Below are 20187 nucleotides of genomic sequence, written 5' to 3'. Positions count from 1 at the left end.
GTCCAGCCTGCATCACTACAGCTCATCAGTCACTCTGAGCAGTGCTGTTGCTGCAGCAGTGACCCACTGCAGCATACTGAGCCCATGTCTAACCTGTTTCTTAAGCAATATGTAACACTGTCACATCCCTTCACTCTGTTACATACTGCAATTAATCATGCCCCTTCGTATGATAAGAACCAAATCTGCCTTCTGCATCCTGCTAGTGTCTGAATGACACATCTGCAAAAAGTGTCATCCTCTCCACTTGTGCATCACAAATGTAGCGCTGTAATACTGGATGAGCCAATTGCTTCAGGGGTCTGCTCCTTGACCCTCTGCAAACACCCACAGTTACCTGTCCTTACAGCAAACGTGTTTGTCAGGGAGCAGTTGCTGTACAGGCGCAGATCAATGTTTCTGTCAAGCCTTTTTACTGGGGCATTGAGTGTTGATGCTGTCATCATTGGAAGATTAGTGTGTGTGTGTGTGTGTGTGTGTGTGTGTGTGTGTGTGTGTGTGTGTGTGTGTGTGCACAAGCACTTTGTGATCAGATCGATAAGTGGGAGTCTCTCAGTAATATAATATTGTAGTTGCTGCACAATCAAATATAGTGGAAGACAGACAGATGGAGAGAGAGAGAGAGAGAGAGAGAGAGAGAGAGAGAGCAAGACAGCAGCCAGTAAAACCCACCGAACAGAGTAAATGCAGTTACATGAAGTCCTTTTTTCGTAGACTCATCTTAACACTTTAGAGCCAATTAATGTAAACTAAAGTTAAACAATATGAATTACCTTTAAACACCTCCCTCACTTAAAAATGTGTTTTTCAGATAGTTAACTCCTCTTGGATGGTTTGTTATGATTATATAGACTGATATTTTTTTCACATTTTTTCATTGAAAGCACAATTCATGTGGAACTAGATAGCAGGTTAGTTTTGTACATCATAAATGAGCTTGAATCCATCATGGTTCAATATACTAAAATGCCAAAGATAAGATTATGAAGTGGTATCAGCAAATTTGCTTACAGCTACCAACATGCCCAGATAGCAAGCATATTTCTGTCTACTGGCTTGATAAGGTCAGCATCCTGCTGACTGTATTCCACTACTGGTCTGCACTCTGATCACCCAGGTTACTGTCCTGCATATAAGGATATACATGTGCATTTGTTGACAAGCTGCAGGATACAGAATCTAACTCCCTGTTGCATATACATGTCAAGCTGGCAGATTCCAGGTATTCCAATCTGAGGTGTAAAAGACAGAGACGCCATTCTTCTTTTATAATCAGTGTACAATCAAAACAAGTTTGAAGCTGTTATTTTAAAGAAAAATTATTACATAATATTGCCTTAAGCTACTTTTACTCCAATGTGATCATACACACTGGATGCAAGGTTTTTATCTGGTTATGTTACAAAACATGCAGACTGTTTCACAGTACTAAACTCACAACTATAAATTTTAAGCTATTTGCTGAAGTCTGGGATGTGTGTATGTCAGTAAGGGAGTAACATGAAATGATACAGGTACATTGTCAGCAGTGTTATAAAGCAGGCATGCACAGGCGTGAACAATATGATGTTACAGTATGCCTATCTGACCAGATTGTGGATCTCATCAGTACTTAAAGACCACTGACCAACTGCGTGTTTCTTTAAAAAGAGCATAATTAAGCCTTGTTAATTGCATGCAGTGCAGCACATTATGTGAAATATTGAATAAAAATAATTATACTCATAGTGGTACAGTAATTTTAAATGCAAAGCTCCTCGTGGAACTGGCTTGTATCTCACTTACTCATACACATTTAGCAGGTTAGAAGTTCTCCATAAGGGGAGGTGATTAGCAAGTAAATAGCTTTAGGTGCTTCATAAGAACCGTACTTTGTATCAGTGATACTGTGCGCCATTTTTAAATGTGGTCATTTTCATTTATCAAACTCAAACAAAAACAAACTCAAAAAGATTAATTAATTACATGTAAATTTGAACCATTTCTTACACAATGTAATGGGCAGCTGGCACATAATAAAAAGACAATGCATTAAAATTACAGATTATGTTTTGAAATTCTAAAAAAATTAGTCATTCAACTTTTCCTTCAGTAGAGAGTTTCTCAGCAAGTAGTATAGCTGTACTAAAGAACCTCAAAAGGATTTAAAGTCAAGCTGCTGCACAGAAAGTAACAGGTATAGTGAGACTGCAGCAAGGAAATAAAGAGCAAGCGACCCACTTTATTACACACGGAAACAGGGAACAAACAAACCATACTAATGCCTCAGAAAACCTGCTCTCACCGGGGACCAAGATCGCATTCTCAGAGAATTGAGCAGACACACACTCACACATACACACTGCCTAAACAACACAGCCTGGAGTTACGGCTGAGAGAGCTGAGCTCCCTAAAGAATAAACCAGTCATGCACTGAGACTTGCTTTGTTTCAGGGGAGAAATACACACTGCAGCTACCCACTGCCATGACACTGTAGTACAGTCCTAACACCGAACCTTGAACACACACACATTCTGAGAGCCCGGGTGGGGAATACTCTGCAGCTTTTATTGAAAAGCAAGCCTGCACGTGATTATATGCATGTGAGCATGAGTACACAGAGTTGCCAGTTCATCAGGTATACCAACCCACACTCACCAACTATTTTATCTGGTATACAAAGTCATGTATTTCATTTATAGTCTAAACAGCCCTCACATTATTCATTTTTTTTGGCAGAAGATATTTCAGGAGATATAAGACAGTTCACTTGTATAGGGAGAGGGCTAAAATCAAAAGAAAATAAGTGGAAAAAAGTAATAAAGTCAAAGGCCAGGCACACAAAAAACTGAAAGGTTTGATATTATTATTTAGTTGTTAGGTTTTTTCACTGTGTATTTTTCAAATATTTTTTCATTACATTTTTTTCAATACATTTTTTCAAAATGTATTTTCTGCTTTTGCTTTCCTGATGCTAAAAAATAACCTGTATACTTAATGACCATTTTTACCGGAATTTAAATAAAAGACGATTCCTAATTTCTGCACACTACTGTATCTACCATATACTCTGTAAGTACACAGTTATTGACTGTAGCCTATCTGTTGTTTTGCAGCCACATTTTGATACAGTACCAGGCACAGAGGTGTTACATTTTTCTTTAAATTTGGTGTTCACTTAATGAACACTTCATTAGACACATACACCTTGCAGTGGAGACTCTAGCTCTATAGATATTTTTTCAGGAAGGCCACAGTTGCCTGTATTTTTTTATTTTACTATTCTCATCCCAGTGACACTGATGTCGAAAAACTTCAGCTATTCCTGATACACTCATATCAGCAACACACACACTGCCATGTCAGTAGTGGTTCTGTGATGGAACTGTTCCTTTTATGAGCAGGTCAGAAGTGTCTGATATTCTGCTGCAGCAGATGGGCTTCAGTCAGTGTCTGTAAATGCACAAAGTGCATCTTTAATAATACCTAATAAACTGGCAATGCACAGTATATATATATATATATATATATGTGTGTGTGTGTGTGTGTGTGTGTGTGTGTGTGAGAGAGTGTGTTTCTGTGTGAATGTTAATATGTGTGTGAGCATGTTTAGGGTATTATTTGCTTAGTCAGACAGAAGGAGGTACAGTAGCAGGTGGACTGTAATGACTCCCTTACTGCAGGCAGTGATACCAAAGTCTGCACTGCACACTGCATTGAGTTTCAGAACAGCTGAATAAGCTGAACACACTTCAGACCCATAACACAACCAAGCCCTGAATCTCTCTCAGCTTTAATCCTTTATTCAGGATATGGAAGACACGGTCCATGCACAATGTGTGATAGCCATCTGGCTTTGTCAAACTGTAGTACTGCTACAGTGTCCTCCAGAATTACTAACACCCTTTGTGAAAACGAACAAAAAAACACTGTCAAAAATGGTCTTTTATCTATATCGTCTGTATCTTTCACTGGATATATGAGATATTTTTTCAGTCATGTAAAATCTTTCATTCTTTTTCACAATGTAATTTGACCAGTGGTGCCCAAACATATGGCTGTATACAGATTTTGTTATGTGTCCCCTATGGAGATTAAACATGGAAAACTTGTCACAGACATCCAGAGAGTTCAGGTAAAGCTTCATGGTTTTTATATAATTGTTTGTTTGTTTGCTTGGGTTTGTTTACACTCCTAGAGCTGTATACACCCAGGAGGGTTAAGGAGAAATGTCAGCTGTCATCAATTTAAGGGCAAAAATCAGGCAGAATTTACTGTGCATGAAAAGCACGTGAAGTTAAAACTCTTTTTGAAAGCGGATTTAAGGAAGCAAGAAAACAAAAAAAGTTCATTTGTTTAATGATTGTGCTGCATTCGTGCCTCTGCAGCAGGAGCTCATCTTCTCCTCAGTGATGATGTATCTTATCAGTCTATAAAATCTAGATCTAAAAGTGATGTGGCTTGAAATGGCTTGTTACAAGTACAATGGGTAGATTCATTCAAATTTCAGAGGCAGCCATTTCACTGGAGGATGAAAGCTTTCTGTTTTCAAAGTGATTCCATTGTTTCTTCAAGCACCTCTCCACTCAGCACTTAAGGCCATATTTACAATAGCGCGTGCTAGCTCTAATTACGGATTCGCTCGCTGACATCTGGGTCAGGACTGAGCATGTGCAGTAGTAGACACAAAATGCTGCGTGAGAACAGCACTGTTTATTTGATGCAGCTGTAGAGGGAAAACACTGCTGAGGCAGTGAGACACATTGGTAAATATCAAATCCAAACTTTGTATTGACATGGCAAAAGCATAAGTGCTGAAAGAAATATACATGGCATTAGCATCATCTGTGAAAGGACAGCTGCAGTGCAAGATTCTACAGTAGCTACTCAACAATTACACAGTGAAAACAATGTAAACAGATAGAATATTTATGAGCCTGACATTACACAGCTTAGAACATGTGTTTCGTTTGGTCCTTTTTAGAACAAATACCTCAAATCCTGAGCAATGCTAAACATGACTAGAAGGAGACTAAATCATTAATTTAATATTAATTACATGAAGATATATTTCCTTTGTATGTGCGTGCATTGTAAAACCTTGGCTAAATCTGACCTTGTGACCTATGCTTGCAGCGTGGGTATTCGTGTTTGTATGGAGTCTGTTACTACAGCAAGCCTCCCCCCATATGTGTGTGTACTTGCTCACTGCAATGATCAGTCTTCTTTGATCTTAGTCTGGCTCAGAAAGCTGATCTGAAGTTCACCAATCGATATCTGACTCTAGAGCTGCTCAGAGCCAGGATAAACATCCAGCATGCTGAAAGACTCCATACAGCAGTGCCAGAAAAATCCACTCTACATCTTATGCTCACTACACTATAAGACTGTCATGTAATCCTACTCTCCTATACCTATTACTCCATGGCAGTAAATACTACAGTAGTACAAGCTCTCTTCATTCTCACTATAATAGCATTAAAATACTACTTCAGCAAGATGTATTTCACAAAAGGAATTTTTTTCTTCTGAAAATGTAGCTATCAGTCGGTGCAGACAGGATTAACCCATCTCTCATACTCATAACACTGACCAATCAAAATCTCTGCATTGCATTTTTTTCTTTTATTATGTTTTTACACCAGCTTTGGAAAACACCAGCTGCCCTTTACCTTGTGTGAATCTTTCATGATTACTATACTGATGGAAATGGTCCAAAATCCTCCCACAGGAAAGACAAAAAACAAAAAACAAAAAGAGATCTTCTTAAAACATCTGTAGTTTGTACTAGACGACAATGGCATCAGAGGGGAAGACAAAGAAGACTTTTGTTTAAAGATCCCACATCATGGGAAACCAAATTGTTTTCACTTTTATGAACGCAATCTGTTTTGATTTCACTGATATTGTGATGTCACAAAATGCCAATGCATTTGCACGTATCCACCTTTTCAGCCTACAGCAGTTTAGCTTCCCAATCCCCTGAGCTAAAGATAGGAATCTCTGTATCAGCACATTCGCTTTCTCATCTAAGACTAAGAATCTTCTGTTTTGCTGGTGTGAGTAACAATTATCATTTCCGATCCAGAAATATCTCACATCTCTTTTTTGTCTAATGCTAGTTCTCCTGAGCAATTTTAAGAAAATCCCCTGAGCTGTAAAATAGCAACATTTTAGCAAAAAAATTTTCTCTGGGTTGCTACAATCCACTGTTTTTTCTTTCTTATTTTTTGCATAAGTCAGCAGTTGAGATGCAAAAAAAATAAGTCAGAGTGGTTTCATTTAAAACTGTTAATTCTAGAGAAACTTACTAACTCTTTCATGAATAACCTACAATGATCAGTGAGCCAAAATGTGTCTTCTGAGTTTTACAGGTAAGTTTGATAAAGGGGAAACAGTGGAAAAGCAGAAAAAAACAAGACTTATTTGGGAACTATTTTCGAAAAAAATAATAATTGTGAGGAAATGTTTAGAGACTTTTAACTTTGTTTACTTAACTTCTTAGCCTTTTCATTATGCAGAAAGTTTTTAAGTTAAGAATGTTTGTTCCCCCTTCTAAGTTGCCATTTCAGAGATATAAGATTAGTTATGACAGCGATGATGTTAGTTCCTTAGAAGACACTGAAGAATTCATAATAGTACTGAATAGTAAAACTTAAGAGTTGAATAATGTGCCTAGAGTTTAAGCTGCTGTTCAGTAACTACTATGAATTATTCAGTAACTCATATCTTATAAGTTATGTAGTTACATCAGTGAGGACTTGAATTCTGGACACAGATAATAGACCCTCGACCATTATGAGAAATATTTCCTAGTGCCTGAAAATGTGGCTGATTTACAGTTAAGAGATCTGAAGAAATCACAAGTTTTTGGTATATCAAAAGTCTTTGGTATAAGGAATGGTAAAGAGTGACTCTGTCCCATGGTGACCACCATCACTGCAGTGATGAGAGTTACAAAGTCACTCACTGCACAAACATATATAAGCAGAATGCACCAGCAGCCTATGTTTGAGGCTTTCTGTGAAATACTTCTGCGACGTTGGTGTTCATCTCTGTATCATAACATCAAGCAATGGGTAAAAAAACACAGTCCGAGCACAGTGAATGTATCATGGTTAATATATTCACTGTTCTATTTCCACAATCTGCACTTCACTCTACGTCTGTGATTCACTCCACACCTATTATTATAACAAAGCACACTGGCATTCAGTGCTACTGTCTGCAATACTTCTGTGTGCTCTCACTGGATACAGGCTGTTCTTTCTGTCTTCTGAACCACAAAGTAAACAGCCCCACTGATGTTCCACAGATCTCAACGCTCTTAGAATTGTGATATGTGCAGGATGCCAGTACATGTAGCACTGCATCATTGACGAATCATTACTTTTTTCCACAAATCACTTGTGAAGCCAACTTACTGTTCTTCATTTTATTATTCTACACTTTTTGTACCACTTTTACAGGTCGCAGGAGTTAGAACCATGAAACTTTGCGTTCGTTTAAACATGATTATTTTTCCCCATTAGAAATGAACTGAAAATTAAAATCTAACTTTCTCACACTGCCACATATAGACAATACATTCAGACACATATTAGCAACTGCCTGGAATGCCGTAACAATGGCCTAACAACACCTTAGCAACCACCTTGTATCCCATAGCAATGGCCTAGCAACACCTTAGCAACCACCTTGTATCCCATAGCAATGGCCTAGCAACACCTTAGCAACCACTGTGGATAACATAGCAACAGCCTAACAACAACTTAGCAACAACCTGGGATACCACAGCAATGGCCTAGCAACATCTTAGCATAGCTGTTGCTGTGTAAGACAACTTAAAATTGTTTCACAAACTTCTTCATTCTTATAAATGATGCCATTTAATACAGCCAAAAGTCCAGAGCCTTTGAAAGCACCCACTGTCACAAAGCACAAAACAAGGGACTTTATAGGAGAAGGAAAAACATACTTTACTTTTAATATAAGTCAGTGGAATCAGAATTTTTTCCAAGTCATTTTTGGCCATTTCATTTGGTCCATTCATTGTTAAACACAATGTAAACAGCAACAGGAATCTTCAAATTATGTCAAAACTGAAAGAAATGACAAAAATGGACATACAAGGTTTTCTTCCAACAGCAGCGATATGAACAATGATATATGATGAGATATAGAAACAAATCAAGTAAAAAATGCAGGGAAAAACTGTACATTTTGGCAAACATCTGACTTATTGTTTCCATCTATATTCTATTCAGTTTTTAATGCTGTTGCATAAAAAGAAAAGGAATCAGTATGCACAAATAATGTACATGTATTTTCTTCATTTACAGTGGTGAATCAGACTTGGGAGGCTTTTGTGTTTGTGTTCCATTATCTTACCACATATTGATCCTGTTCAGAGTCTATGTATATATAGCAACCTGATCTCATATGATGCATGTAGCAGTGACCTTGTTGTTCCACAGCCAAACTTTTATGGTCTCATCTTCGTTGTGTTTTGCTGCAAAGTGGGAAGCTAAAGGACTTTCAGTTTATTGATTCATTCCTTGATTTTTCAGGCCACAATTAATAAAACCTCAAAAACACATAAGAGGCAATAGATTTCTTTAACTAATATGTATGTAAAGTGTGTACGTGTAATACACACTTTATGTATGTATAAGCCTGCACTATATCTCATATGGGGAGATTTTACCACAGCCTCTCAAATGCATGCACGGTTCCAGATGATCTACCACTGAATTTAACAGGTTACTTATTTCCAGTCCCTGATCACTTGTGATTAAACTGATTTAGAGTTCAATTGACTGGTTTGTTAGCATCACCTAGATCTCAAATAAAGAACCCAGAGAGGGTTCTTTGGAGTAAAACCACAGAATAACCACTTTGTTGGCCTAAAAACCTTTGAATGGGTGGTTCTGTAAAGAAACATTTTGTCAATAAAATGTGTGAGTGTGAAGAACTATTAAGAGGTCTAGGGAACCTCCACATAATGAAACATATGTTTGTATCCCAATTAAAGGTTTTTGTATGGTATGCAGGCAAGATATGTTTACTGTGAAACTCTTGATGACAACAGTTACCACCAGATTCGTTTATAAAGTATATGTATTTCTATCAGTGTGTGTTAGACATAAGTCTTGGCCTTAACATAAAAGATTTGGAGACCTTGATTTCCTGGAAAAGGCTGTTACGGGTTTACTGTTGTTACAGACATCACACATTTCAGTCCAAGCACCCACATAAGAGTCCAGCCTGATGCCAGAAGGCTTTTAAGTTAAAAGAATGCACCATTTGTTTGAGCTTTGATCAAGAAGGCTAACTGTTCTATAAATATGCTTTCATTTGTATCAGCTACTTCTCCTTGTTACACGTCATTTATGATGGATGCCATTTCCACATTCACTGTTCATGCCGCATTGTCTTTTGTTCCTGTATGCACTAGACTTCATTTTAAAGTGCTCCTTTCCTACATTTTAAATGTTTTTTATGTTTTCCCTTGATGTTTACTAATATTTGTGTGGCTATGTGAACCAAAAACAGTCATAATTCATTTTTACATGATCATTCCAACCTCTCTTTATATCTTAGAATAAAACTGTCTGTTTTTGTTCCAGTGTCTCTAAGACTGAGATAGTGTTGTGTCCAAAAAATAAACAGCAACAAAAAAAAACTTTTAAAGAATTTCTACCAGTCTACCAGATTATCATGAAAAGCTCAAGAGATATATGCTTTTTTGGACAGCAAAGATATGTAAATGACCTCTGTTCTGATCTACCCTGTCCTGTGCTTCTTTCAAAAAGCTGTCCAGGCTGAACTGCTCCTTATAACTTCAGTGTGCATGAGCTCCGGGACTGCTGTCAACTAAGTAGGAAGATGTATGTAAATGCATTGTTTTTGTAGCATCACAAAAACAATGAACTCAAAACTGTTTTTTATGGTTATGGACTGTATAAACTGGGTAGTGAACAGTACTTTTAGAAACTCTGTTAAAAATAATACTTCATCAAACGCTTTCAAAGCAAGAGAGTTTTACATGAGGTGGGCCCTTTAAAAAGGCTGGATATTTAGTTGTTTACTGTTTTCTAAGTGGGAGTAGCAGATTCGGGATAGTCCCACCCTACACACACGCCCACATGCTCCTTTCAGTAACTCCTGCTCTTATTCCCTCTCCCTTTATTCCTCATTCTGCCAGGTTGAGCTGCCCCCTGACTGCAATGAAATCCAGCATGGTTTCTCTCCCTCTCTCTCTCTCTCTCTCTCTCTCTCTGTTACGCGTATTTCTACTGCACCTAAACACAAGTAGAATTGTCCATTCTTTCCCTAATTTTCATCCGATTCCTGTAAACAGCAGTTGTGCCACTACATTTTCATCTCTTCATCACCATCCCTCCCTCCCACACACACTCACCGGTCATGCAGTAGCATAAATCAGAGATGTAGGCTGCGATCCACACACAGCCCTGCTCTAAACACACACACACACACACACACACACACACACACACACACACACACGCAGACTCCGAACCGCTCAGCAGGACGTCGCTTTACTGTTTTCTACCATGCAGCCAAATGCATTTCACACGTCCTGAACGTGAGGCAAAGAACATTAGCCCAGCGCTACTTTACACACCAGCTACCCCTCCCCAACCTGCTAATTACCACACACAAACGCACGCGCGCTCGCCGGCAGCAGAAGAAAAGAAGGGGGTCTTACTGAGTGTTCGCGAGCCGATACATCCCATGGTTTATTCACAAAGGCCTTGAAAATGAACGAGGACGTGTTTGCCTTTCACCATACATTCTCCCCTCTCTCTTTTCTCGCTCCCTTTCTTTCTCTCTCTCTCCCTCTGTCTCTCCGCTCTCGTGCTGCTCTCCCTCCCTCTCTCTCGCGTCTTCCCTCTCCCCCCTGCTCTGCTCACACAGCCTCTCTCTCTCTCTCTCTCTCTCTCTCTCTCTCTCTCTCTCTCTCTCTCCAGAGCAGTCAGACCACCGAGTGATGACAGATTCGTCATTTCATACTTGCTGTACTTGATGTGATGCTGTAATACTTGGTTACTGATGATTGTGCAGTATTGATAAGGGTTTCTTCTAGTACAGGAGTATTAGTATATCAACCCACATTAATGACGTATCATTAATTAATACTTAAGCTCACGGGGCGTTGTAGCCGGGGATGCTGTGGAACGGATATAAGCTACATATTGCTGGTGTGGGCGTGCGCGTGTGCGCGTGCTGTATTGGGTTTCCATTGTTGTCATTGCATCTGTGCACTGCTGTGCGTGAGCTGAGCTGAAATGCAGAGATTCTCTCTCTCTCTCTCTCTCTCTCTCTCTCTCTCTCTAGCTCAGTCTCTGTCTCCCTCTCTCTCTCTCTCTCTCTCTCTCTCTAGCTCAGTCTCTGTCTCCCTCTCTCTCTCTCTCTCTCTCTCTCTCTCTCTCTCTCTCTCTAGCTCAGTCTCTGTCTCCCTCTCTCGTTCTGCCATCACTTCACGTATGTTACGATGCAGCACAGCTGTTCTGTTTCCCTCTCCTTTCTCTCTTTTTAAGAACCGCCCAAACCCCATCTCATATACTTACAATCACCACCAGGTATTACTGTGTGGCCCCCTTCTGTAATCTCTGTATTCTCATTCTCTCTCTCTCTCTCTCTCTCTCTCTCTCTCTCTCTCTCTCAGGAGTGGATTTGTTTTCTGCACATTTCTCTCAAGCTCTTACTTTATCTCTCTCTCTGTCTCTCTCCCTCTCTTTTTCTCCACCGCACCTGCCCACAACTCCCCTCCCCCGTATAATAAATCTGTGCTGGTCCTACATATATGTATCACTCCCAAAAAGCAGTGACGCAGGCAAAATGAGATGAATGATGGAAGGAGGTTCAATCATTTTTCTTTCATTTCACAGACAGAGAGAATGAGTGAGAAAGGGAGAGAAACGGACAGAGGAAGAGAGACATGGAAAGGAAGCGAGCCAAGGAGGAGCAGAGGTTTGAATCATTTTAAGCAGAGGTGAGGCTGGGATACGCAAATTAGTATTCAGTAAAAGACAGAGCAAGAGCAGCAGAGAGAGAGAAGGAGGTGAAGGAAGAGGATGGGAGATGAAGTGAAAGCAAAAAACCCGAATAGAGAGAGAGAGAGGGGAAGAGGCGGAGTGGAAAGGCGAGGGTTAATGGCAAATGTACACCAAACAAACAAACAAAAAAAAAACTGGCGAGATGCACTAGCCAAGCCGTAATCTCCCCAATCCTGGAGAGACACCCTGCGCATCAGCTATATATAGCAGATCAGCTCACTCACTGTTTGTGTGTGATCCTTTACTTTAGCCTGCAGAGTGAGGTGGTGGGAAAAGAGGGCATCTGCTGAATGTGTACATTTCCATTAAACACCACAGGTGTAGTTCAGGATATAGCCTGGAGAGAGATCTGCACGTATGAATATTTGTTTTTATACCTTGTCAGGATGAGAGTAGGTAAATAAACAAACAAACAAATAAATAAACGAACAAATAATCTTGTTATATTTAATGGGTTTATGTTTATTTCTGTTTTTCCCGTTTCATTTGGGGCTGGTTTCCCAGAAACTGACTAAGCCTAAAGACAAACTAAAAAGAATTTAATCAAGATACAAACTATGTAAATGTACCCTCAAAGGTACAACAGTGGTTTTAAGGTCCACCTGTGTATCTTAAAAGTGTTTATCAAGCACATATTTGTACCTTTTTATAACCTAATGTTTTAAAACAGAGAACTAAAATAAGAAGCCCGGAGACGAGACGGGGTGTGTGGAGTCACTACAATTTAGAAAATATAATTTTAGTGGATTATAGTACAATTATGTTCACTGCCTAGGGGTACTGAGATGTACCCTTGAGGGTACCACTCTGGTGATAAGAGGGATACTGTCACGATTGGCCCCTCCCAGTCCTGTCCATGTGTTTGTGTTTTGGTTTAGCCCATGTGTGTTTTGTTTTGGTCCAGCCCCCTCGTTTCATGACTCCACCCCTGATTGTTTCCACCTGTCCCTCATCAGCCCTGTTGTATTTAAGCCCTGTGTTTGCTGGTCTTTGTTGTTTGTTTGATTCTGTTTTATGTCATGTCTGCTCCCCAATCTAACCATGTTGGCTCTATGACCCTGGACTGTTTGGACTATGACCCTGGATTTGCCCATAATAAATCTCACTTATCTCAGCACGTGCATCCGCCTCCTCGCTCCCCGTTACAGATACTGCCCTAGAGACAGTTTGTTTGGTTTGTATATGGATTGAATTTTAAAATGGCATCTCCCATATACACTTTGTGAAATCTGTATGGTAAATGGACCAGAAGAAATGCTCTAAAATTACTTGGAACTATACATTTCATTCATACAATTTTTTTTTCCTTTCTTGAAATGTTACTAGTTTGGAGACATAAGATTTGTGTCCCAACATTTTAAAACATAACTTTTGTAAAAGGTCTAATTTTCCTGTTGTCTCTGGTTTAGTTATTATTAGAATATTTTTCACCTGAAAATGTGCAAAGTTTCTGGACTGCAGTGGACACCAGAGGGTCTGACACTGGAAAAACCTGCTTGCGGCACACAAATCAATTTTTATTATGTGTGTGTGTGTGAGCAGTATGTGACTGATGGGTGCTGCAGTAGAAGGTGAGCGAAGAGAGGAGGAGCTGCAGATGAAGTGTGTGTGTCTCCCTGGGCAGGGCTGTCGCTCTCCTGCTTTAAACACACTCATTACTGAGTGCTGGAGTGCTGCTGAGGGACTTTCCTCTGCACCAGCTCTCTCTCTCACTCACTCCCCCACTTGCTTAAACTTGCTCTTCCACTGTAAATTTCACACTCTTCTGTCATGTTCTGTTGCTCTTATTGAATTTCTTCCTCACTCCACATACATAGAGCTGTCTTTGACTGCACCAATCCTATCATATAAGGATTACACAAGTCTCTTGAAAAGTCCACTCCAGCTCACTTTTTCTTTAACTGCGTGCACATTTCAGCCAGAGGTTATGTGCGTGTTTCAGCATTTCACGCTGACTGTCTCAGTGTTCTATCTTGTCTGTTGAACCACTTACATACAGGCACCCTGCAGCTGTTATCCTGGAATGTGAGAATGTCAATGTCATGTTCTGGCCAGCCATGAAGGACAAGGTCATTGAAAGAGTGGACTAAAATGAATCTATCTCAGGAGACTGGTGTAATCCTTACTTTTTTGTCTTTCATTTCATAAGACACAATTGCTTTAACTACATTAACTACATCCACATGTGTGTGTGTTTTTTTTTTTATAGCATTTTCATCTTTGTATGGTGAAAGCAATCTGGCACCCTTTCACATGCATGTATTTTAATTAAGAAACAATTTCAAGACATATTCTAACTCTTTGATGTCTACTCCATTTCAGCACCATCATCCTGAAAATGACCAAATGATTCAACAGGACATCATGACCAACATCTCACTCACTGTCACAAGTACTGTTAGCACTGCATTCACTCTCGTTGTCACCACCAGTTTGGTAGAATGTCTCTAACAAATTTCTAGCCTCTGCAGCCAAAAATCTGTCTTTTTCACAGAAATGTTTTCTTTTCTTTACATTTTCTTCTATTCTTTGCATGATATTCAAAAAGATGCTAAAACATCTGGGATATTATTCATTCTTACTGTTACACTCTCAATACAGTTGGATAAGGTGACCAAAGATAAGACCAAGATAACCCTAATTACAACTTTAAGAGAGAACACTCACATACTCATGGCACAAGGATATAGAAAAAGGAGACTCCATAAACGGTGTGTGTTACTGGTTACTCATGTCTTAACTATGACTATTAAAACTAGGCCTTCAGTTAAGGCCAAAAATGTGGTCTAAAATAACATGAGGAGAAAAACATCTCTAAAATGATTCTAATTTCTGTTAGCATTCCTATGGGATATCAGAAGTATGCCCGCGCTAAGCTATCATTGATTCACACAGACGTTTTTTGGCCATTCTAGATTAGACATTAACATATAGTGTATCTTCTTACTTTGCAGAAGTTTTGAACAGTGACTGTTTCAGTGAAGAGCTCTAACAAAGAGTCCCCCTGCTGTTTTTCATTAATGATGTCTGCATTTCGTAATTGCAATCAGTGACATGTCTAGGATTTCCAAATGCCTAGAGTAAAAATTTTTCCTCACAAAATTGGTCCCATCTATTGTATATCAAAACATGATTAGTTAATTTTTCTGTCACTTCCTAATTATGCCAGTAGTGAACTAACATGTTAGGCCTTCAGTTCAGCTCACTTGGTTGTATTAACCTTTATTTCTGTTCTTATTGGACAGTTTGCCATTGAGCATTCCAAGAATTCAACCCTTGTGTTTCCAACCAAAACTTAACAATGATACAAGCATTACTATTACTACTATGTCTAATAATCCATTTCATTTATATAGTGCCTTTCTCAATCCCAAGAATACTTTATGAGAGCAATATAATACACAATCAACAATAAACAAAACAACACACACACAACTTCCCAGACTATGGCATAGTTAATTGGCTGGCCAGGAAATAATCCTAAACTGCAGGAGAAGGCACTTTTCTTTCTGGAAGGCCTCATAGTCGTGATGTAGAATTGCTACTACCACCAAACATGATAGATTTCATTAAATTATTTCATTAAACATAGATTAAGTAAAAATGAAGTCATAATGAAATCATTAGGTCTTGTCTTCTCAGGGTCCACCTCTGATATTGCTGTGGAAAGTCATTGGGTGCTATTATTATTTCTTTAGTTTCCAAGGCAGTGCTTGGGTAAACATAATAACTCTATTATAATCAAGGGAGAGGCCATTGCAGGTGCTGAGCACAACATGTAGACACACACACCTGCCATTACATACTTCTGTGAGGTACACTAAGCCACGTAGTAGTGATTGCATGTAAAATTCTACTTCTGCTGTTCCAGCTTTTTATATACTCGTTATTATATTCCACTTCACATACTAAGATCTACACAGACTATGCCTCTGGTTGCCTTCTTCATGTGTGTGTGGGTGTGTGTCACTAAAACTGTGTGCTGTGGGACGTCCCATCCCTCCTCCATAATTCAAATGCTCTTTCCTTTTCTCCTAGTTACCCTACATTGCTTTTCATCTCGTCTAGACTTCCAAGTGTCGTCCTATCCTGCCTGCCTACCTATATCTGGCAACTCTCCTTAACATACCGGCATCACTATCTGTCCGCTCCTTTAAACTCTTGTGTCCATCAATTATTTGTCTGCATCATCTCTGCATATATACTCCCTTTGCGCCCCTGTCCATTCTAGTTCTGTGGTGTCACATCTTGTATATAGCACATATCTTCATTCAAAAATTTAAAAAGTCTGCTGATGTCACTAGTTAATGTTAACAATATACACTGGCTGTCAGATGATGCAACTTAATTCAGTTTTTCACAGTATCTAAAAAATGCTGCTTTTTTGGAGTTTTTTTTGGTGTATTTTGCACTATGAATCTTCATAGCTGAGCAAGCAAGACAATATTTATAAAAATGGTTTTACTATGTTAAAATGCTGTCTATTTTCTTGTGGCTGTTGTGCATGATTTATCGGTATCAAGAAAGCTGCAGTTCTTCTGTCCATTTTATCTCTTGTTTCAATATGTCTGTCTTCAAATTGTGAATTGTTTTTACCCCGTTTACCCCTCATTGCTTACAAGCAGCTCATCACAAAGTTTTACACAGATAGACCCGACAGCATTGTAGTTAATCTGGTAACAGAGTTACGGGAAAAATGTTTCATTTGGTTATGTTATTTAAAGTATCGCTATTTAATAAAAGTTGATTTCCATTCTGCTGGTGGAATAGCCACTTAGGGGGCTAAAAAAAAGACTAAGGTTTGATGGCTTTTAATTTCCTTTTTTAGAATTTTATGGTCTTCATCTTCCTTTCTAACATCAGTTGTTTCATGATGATGTCCAGCATTACGCTTTTTTATTTAAAAGAAAAAAGTCATGTGATGGCTATTTTCTCTTCATCTTGAAGATTTTACTGTGTCGAATTTTTAGCATCTGGCTCATTGATTTTGACTGTGTCACCATGTTAGAGGATACCAGTTGCCATACTCTGCCACACACAAACCTTGTCCCCTCTCCAAACCACCTCATTTAACTTTAAAGATTTGATAATAAGCTTGAGAGGTACACCAGAGCAGTATAAACACTAGACTGTGCAGCCTCTAGGACTGGATTTGATTATTTCTGTTCAAGACCCTCTCTCAGGGCCTCTTTTGAAGAAGCCTCGCTTTTGCACTGACATCTAGTGGATGAGCCAGAAACTGCAAGGCTACGGTCAGCGCCAGATCAGAACTAAATATGGGTATGTCTCAGTGCGCTGTTTACGGGTGGAGATCAAACAGAGAGCATAAGGCTTTTCTAAATTCCATTTGACTATGGCTGATCTGATCATGACATTATATGGAACTTTGTGCTGGAGTATTAATTCTTAGCCAGTGAACTTGACTAAAGCATGCGTGTGTGTGTGATTATGCATGACTGTGATTCTGTACATCTCTGTGGGAGAGTAGAGCAAGTCAAGTGCAAACACAAGTCAAGAGTTTTACAAATGCTCTCAGCAGGGGAGGAGAGCGACAGGAAAAAAAAAATGATTGCGGCCCACTCGCCTCCCTCCGTATGAAGGGGAACAGAATGAGGATGTAGGAATCTAGCTGAGGCATACAGTATGAGCACGCACAATGAGTCATGGTGGGTGGGGGTGGAGGGGGATTGTTCCGAGACGCGTCTGGCAGTACTCCAAGCAGTACGGACTCCGATTCCAATGGGCCTCCTGCTGGGGAGCTTCACCTTCAGCCTGGCTGCAAAACACTCCAAATCTCCTCTTTTTCTCTCTGTGGAGACTACGGCCACTGACCAATTACAGCAACAACAGTTTCTGCTCAAGAAAGAAACTCTACATGTCCTTCTTTAGGTTGGAAACAAAACCCTTATGAAAAAGAACAGCAGTAATGCGAGAAGAAACTATACAATTTCTATAGTGCTGTGTAATACTTATGTAATAATCTGTAACACTTCCAGATCCAGTAGTTCTGCTTTATAATCATAGACAGATGGGTGACAAATTAAAGGCAAAACCAACTTTAAGTGTCTTAGTGAGGGATTGGGCCACTATGACCTACCAGAACAGCTTCACTGCATCTTTGTATAGATTCTGGAACTGTTCTGCAGGGATAGAACACCACTCTTATGAAAGATATTCCTTCAATGAGTATTTTAATGTTGGAGATTGAGAATACTTTCTAAAATATGGGTCCACCCGGGTTCAGATCTGGTGATTTGACTGTGAAGGCCGTAGCATTATGATTTTCGCATCCAGTAACCTATTCAGTGACACTTTGTCCCGGTGAATGGTGACATCGTCATTCTACAAGAGATTCCTCCAATAAGCATAAAAACGTTCCATCATAGTATAAAGGTGATCAGACAGAATAACTTTGTATTGGCTTGCAGGGACCATTCTCTCTAAGAAAATAAGTGTACCCAAAGGCATGTCAGCAACATGCTCTTTACAGTATATAAGAGCCATCACATGATCAGACTATGGGGGTCAAGCTACACATGCAGATTTGGAGAATATGGTGAAGAATAACTTACTTTTTTATACATCTCTATAGACCAGATTCAGTACTTATGGATTTTGCACCACTGAATCATCAAATAGTCATTCATCTTTGTAATGAGAGCTGTATGCACTGCAACCTTACTATGACTTCACTCTATGTGGTTGTGGACAGACTATTCTTGCTGGCAGTCTGATCACATCCTGCATTGGCATTCTCTGTCATCTGATGAATAGTTCTGTTTTTGATTATATATTGCATTAATGCACAAGCATCATGGTCATTTAAAGTGCCCTTTCAAGCAAAACCATGTTTCCTGATGGCTTTCTCACAGATCTAAATGCAGATGTCACTTTATCCTACTAAAACACTAGCCAGTTGTGCAGTCTTTGTGCATGAAGCCACTGCAATCCATGCACAAAAATGAACCCTCTTTCAGATTCACTTTCCTGTTGCTATACTGATCCAAAACTGGACCTGCTCAGCATTTCATACATGCCACAGAGCAAGATAAGATGTTAATAATACCATGCAGTACACGTCTATGGAAGCATTTACACTTATGTTTCTCTGCTCATTTATTTAGGTTTTTTCTTTTGTGACTTTATCTGAATAATATAGAATTCATATAGATTAATATAACATTATTCTGTAATATTACAATACATTATTTTTACTAAGCAGTACTATGCCAATACCCTTTGATAAGGAGGCAATCTGTGACCACACCCTGCTGTTGTTTTCACTTGCATCCAAAAGGCAAAAGAAAACATGTCCACTGTGTCCTTCCTCACAGAGGGATTGTTCTACATAAAGGGTGTAGAGTCCAGTGCTGTTTTGCAAAAAGGCAGCTCCCACTGCATCAGCCTGGGCAGTGAGCTGTGTGAATGGGATTTGTGGTGAAGAGCTGCACAGGAACAAATGCTAGATATTTTCCAGCCCAGAAAAAAATAATAAGGCACCTGAAACATTAACAGGCCTCATCAGGAAGGACAGAGTGTGTGTGTGTGTGTGTGTGTGTGTGTGTGTGTGTGTGTGTGTGTGTGTGTGTGTGTGTGTGAGAGAGAGAGAGAGAGAGAGAGAAACAGAGAGAAAGCAGCAGATGTGCAGGATGGGTGGAATTGAGCTCTGCCATTGTGGCAGTGGTAAACCCATATCCTTATTTGTTATTAAACTGGCTCCATGAACAGATTTGCAGGGAAAAAACATTCCCACTTCTCTGAAACTAACGTAGCCTTATAACTTCATACGCTTCAAATCAAATCCAACACTCTGCAGCGCAGTGGATGATTTTATGTTCGGTGTTGTGTTAATAAGTGAACTGTTAATATCTTTTGGATGACCTCATGTGTTTCACATTACAGTTGGAGCTGGCTGTGGAAAACCATATGAGCAGTGGAATAAAGTGGGGTTGACCATAACCACTCTAAAGTTCTTTTCACTTGAAAGTGTTGGAAGGGCTTTTTTTTAGAAGGCTTCAGGTTCAGAGTGGATTTGAGCTTAGTGTTTTCCCAATGCACCATGTGTCCCTTCTCTCTCTCTCTCTCTCTCTCTCTCTCTCCTGCCAAACGTCACTCATTTCTGTG

The 20187-nt window shown here is 39.4% G+C and overlaps 1 protein-coding gene across 4 annotated transcripts in view; it reads right to left on the bottom strand.

Annotated features, from left to right (window-relative positions):
- Positions 1-10885, bottom strand: part of fam131bb (family with sequence similarity 131 member Bb) — a 37772-nt gene extending 26887 nt beyond the window's left edge. For all 4 annotated transcript variants that reach the window (XM_017700481.2, XM_017700482.2, XM_017700483.2 and 1 more), the window contains exon 1: positions 10713-10885. In XM_017700481.2, coding sequence (XP_017555970.1) covers positions 10713-10740 — 28 coding nt within the window. In that variant the 5' untranslated portion in view covers positions 10741-10885. The remainder of the gene's footprint in view (positions 1-10712) is intronic.
- Between the last annotated feature and the right edge of the window lie 9302 nt (positions 10886-20187).

This window comes from Pygocentrus nattereri, chromosome 3 (genome assembly GCF_015220715.1).
Source record: "Pygocentrus nattereri isolate fPygNat1 chromosome 3, fPygNat1.pri, whole genome shotgun sequence".
Lineage (NCBI taxonomy): Eukaryota > Metazoa > Chordata > Actinopteri > Characiformes > Serrasalmidae > Pygocentrus > Pygocentrus nattereri.
This window is presented reverse-complemented; position numbering and strand designations above follow the sequence as displayed.